At 42.9% G+C, this 4,020-nt stretch overlaps 1 protein-coding gene across 1 annotated transcript in view; it reads right to left on the reverse strand.

Annotated features, from left to right (window-relative positions):
• The window catches only part of LOC106818463 (Bloom syndrome protein homolog), a 10,263-nt gene extending 6,841 nt beyond the window's left edge, over nucleotides 1-3,422 (reverse strand). Inside the window, exon 1 of the mRNA XM_014823167.1 lies at nucleotides 3,338-3,422. Coding sequence (XP_014678653.1) covers nucleotides 3,338-3,422 — 85 coding nt within the window. The remainder of the gene's footprint in view (nucleotides 1-3,337) is intronic.
• Between the last annotated feature and the right edge of the window lie 598 nt (nucleotides 3,423-4,020).

The following is a 4,020-nucleotide window of genomic DNA, read 5'->3' on the forward strand; positions in this document are numbered from 1 at the left end:
CATCTACCGTATTTGTTTAAAAATTATATAATTTATATTAATATTATTTATTATTTTCACATAAAAATTACATCATAATTTATCAAGACGTAGCATAATGGTGAGCTTCTCGCATAATATACTCTTACGTTCTATAATGTACTGTCGATGGTTAGCCTCAATTAAAACTGACCTCTTCGCACTCACTCATCCTAAACAGCTCGACGTACGGATTCGAAGTCGGGACGTGGCAGGGTAATCCGAAAAACGAGTTGGGATGTCCTGTTCGAAAGCTGTGGGTCAAATCAAAGTCAAGAGGTTGTAAAAAGAAGGGGGAACATTCCCCCTTAAACTTAAGGTATAGGGAGGAAATGCAAGAATTGGCGGCACAAATCTAAACGGCTGTGATAGTCGGTGTAATTATGAGCATCGATGGTAGCGAAAAGCCGATCACTGCTGCCGCAAATGGAGGTCACAGTCACTCGCGTCAGTCAACCGTCAATGGCCGAGCCACAGGGCAGATGTAGAACATGTTCTGAGGACATGGTGTGACGGACGGACTGGCGAAAACTTTTTTTTTTTAGTTTCAGGGACCTAGTATTTTTATGCTTTATTGAAAGGACATGAAAATCTGCTATCTCCACTGACGTGCGAAGCAGTAAGGTGTGCTTGATAACCTTTTGACCCTCAACGCAGAACTGGGAGATGTAAACATGGATTTGTTAACTGTCTACTGTGTTTAGAAGAATTTGACTGCTAGGGTTTGCTCAGAGGAATCTATACATGCCTTATTGATATGAGGCGGCTACAATGTCACAGTAAATTTCCAAGCTAAATTTGCTTGCAGAAGGTTTATGCCTCCTAAACGTATATAATTTCTAGGGCATTCTGTACTGTCAGTGTGTAAGTAGGCCACTGCCAGCATATGTGTGGTGATTAGTATGGTTACCCTGTTTTTTGCCGCGTTAATTAGGTACATGTGGCAAGCTCTCTATTCCAGCCTGAGCTGTGTAGCGTTGTAAATGGACGAGTGCTTACCTATTCTGTCTTGCAAATAGTTGTACTTTATATACTACGTACGATGGAAGCTCAGCTACCAACGTACGCTCGCCATTCTGTGGCGCAACTTTCATAACGATTCCAACGAAAACATTTTCTTCGAGAAGGCTCCTGAGATTACCATCCGCAGGTTTGAAATAAAGGCCTATCCGTTTGCTTCTACTTGTCCATTTCACGGAGGACAAGTAGATCTGCAGGTGGTAGCAGTGTCTGCTGGACAAGCACTTTTTAGAGCAATTGTTTCATAATTTTCTACCATCGCTGGCCGCTGCTGGGAAACCCGGTTAACATCAGATAAACAGGCTGCCCGGAGTCCACCCGAATGAACAGTATCTGATAGATAAACATTTATGTGAAGTCTATATAAAAAAGTTACCGCCTGCTAGTGCCACGAAACGTCTTGCTAGGGTCTAAAGACCATCAGACAATCAAGTCTGATAGTCAGTCAGACGCGTCTGCATAGGACAATCCAGTCGTACAGCCTTTCCGCCAGCGCTACCGCCTCGAGAAAGAAAGAATTGAGAGAGAGGAGAGAGACGGAGAGAGCGAAGGAGAGAGTGAGAGAGAGCCGCGGAGAGATCGGAACGAGAGACTGAGAGAGGGTCCTTACGAGAGGAGAGAGAGAGAGGTAAGAGAGAGAGAGAGTAGTTGACTTCGTGGGTGTGCTGAGGAGAGAGAGAGAGGAGAAGAGAGACGAGAGAGAGAGAGAGAGAAAGATCGGAGAAAAGAGAAGAGAGAGAGAGACAGAGAGGTAAGAGAGGAAGAGAGTGATGCTAGAGAGAGAGAGAAAGAAGAGATGAGCCGCCCTCCCCTGGCGCAAAGAGTCGCAAGATCACTGTGTGTGAATAGCTCTGTACTATAGCCGCCGCACAGTGCCGCTGGGCTATAGCAATAGCATCAGCCATACGAATGCTCGGGACCAACTTACTCCAGCCAGTCAGCGGGAAATATGTATTCCGCACGTGGAAGGGTGGGCGGGGTTGTGTTGGTGTGGACAAAACTATGTTGTTGTAAGTAACAAATAATAATAGTAATTTGTTCATCTTTTATGACAAAACTAATATTACAATCTTTTTGATGCGCTAATTTGTTACTTGACAACAACAATGTTTTTGTCCACAACCAACCCAACCGCCCAGCCCTCACGTGCGGAATACATAGTTCCCGCTGACTGGCGCTGCTGCAGCGCCGCCAGAAATGGCCGTTTTGAAGTTCGCAAATCGAATGTTTGTTTACAAGAAATACTGCAAGTATACCATGCCACGATAGTTAGAGGTTAAATTTTCAGTAGCTGATATAAACTTAAGACATATTCACTTCCGGATAAGAGACATTAATTGGCCTACCACAGACGTTTTATAGCCGCGGAATTAGCGCGACTAAGTTGGTTCGCGCATTCCTAATGGCTGTTTCTACTAGCCAGCGGCAACTTGTACGCGGGCCTATAAGAGAGAGAGAGAGAGAGAGAGAGAGAGAGAGAGAGAGAGAGAGAGGGAAGAACGAACAAGTCTGTGTTGTACATAACGGGTGTTAAACTTTTTTATTTGTCACTGATATTCATATCTTGTTATGCAATTAAATATTTGCCACTGTTCTGGCTGAGAGAGAGAGAATGCGAGAAAAGAACGAACAAGTCTGTGTTGTACATAACAAGTGTTAAAATTTATTATTTGTCACTGATATTCATATCTTGTTATGCAATTAAATATTTGCCACTGTTCTGGCTGAGAGAGAGAGAGAGAGAGAATGCGAGGGAAGAACGAACAAGTCTGTGTTGTACATAACAAGTGTTAAAATTTATTATTTGTCACTGATATTCATATGCACTTAAATATTTGCTTATCACCATATAATCACGTTACCATGTTAAAATAAAAATTCACTACTCTTTAGACATCTAGTTGTGTTTATGTACAGATTGAATTTGAGGATTTTACTCTGCTTGTTAAACATTGTGGGCTTAACAAACAGTGGCCAAGTACAGTGACAAATGCAGTACATATTGCTAAAGTGTCACTCTGCCGTCGTGGGTGATAACTTTTACTCGTGTTCCAGTGACTCAGTTTCTCGGGATGGCTGGGTGGCGTCCTTCGCTTGTTACCTTGGCTGTTACTAAAATAACCTATGACGTGATCTGCTTACGTTTAATGACCCGTGTCGCTAGGTTTTTATACTAGGTTAATTAATTCGATATCTACATGCATAATCACTGAAATTTTTACTTCTGGAGAACTGGGGTCATTTTTGTAAAGAAATATCTTTACACATGGAAGTAATGACACATACTTATTCTACAGACTTTCAATCTCTTCTATCAGCTCCATTACATCCACTGCCAGTTCATGTCTCCATAAACCTAAGCCGACAACATCTTCTGGGCACATAAGGAAACATGCAGAATTCACAATTGAGTCAATATTTTCATGAGAAAACCCAATCAACAAGTCTCGTTGTCCAAACACCGAGGTAACAATCTCCTCCAACAAACACACACGAAAATCACACAGATTATCTCGCAGCAATTGCAGTTGATCTGGTGATAAATCCCTTGTCTCTGTCAGATCAGGAACAGAGTTATCTTCTACCTGGCGTTCACTTTCAACTGACCATGGCAACACAACAAAATCACGACAGTTACACTCCAATCTACACACTGAGCAGCACTTACACGAGCCAAAACTGGAGTTGGCATTCAGCGATTCTGGCACCCCTTCAAGAGGGCCGGAAGTGTGCGAGTTGTAGAAATGCAACCGGGAACAAGAAAGTCTGCCGAACAAAAGTGAAATTATCACTTCTTTCTCTGACCGACCCGGCACCAAGTCATGTCCATGTAGATACGACAACTTAGAGAACTCATGAATGGCCTAACCATCATCGGCCAGCCCTAACGACCGCGATTCCTGGCCAAACTAGCTCACATTCCCATCTTGTGAAACCCAGTGACGAGCACGATAATGCTAACATCAGGTATGTTTCACCAAA

Source organism: Priapulus caudatus, unplaced genomic scaffold, assembly GCF_000485595.1.
Source record: "Priapulus caudatus unplaced genomic scaffold, Priapulus_caudatus-5.0.1 Scaffold2262, whole genome shotgun sequence".
In the NCBI taxonomy this organism is placed as follows: domain Eukaryota; kingdom Metazoa; phylum Priapulida; class Priapulimorpha; order Priapulimorphida; family Priapulidae; genus Priapulus; species Priapulus caudatus.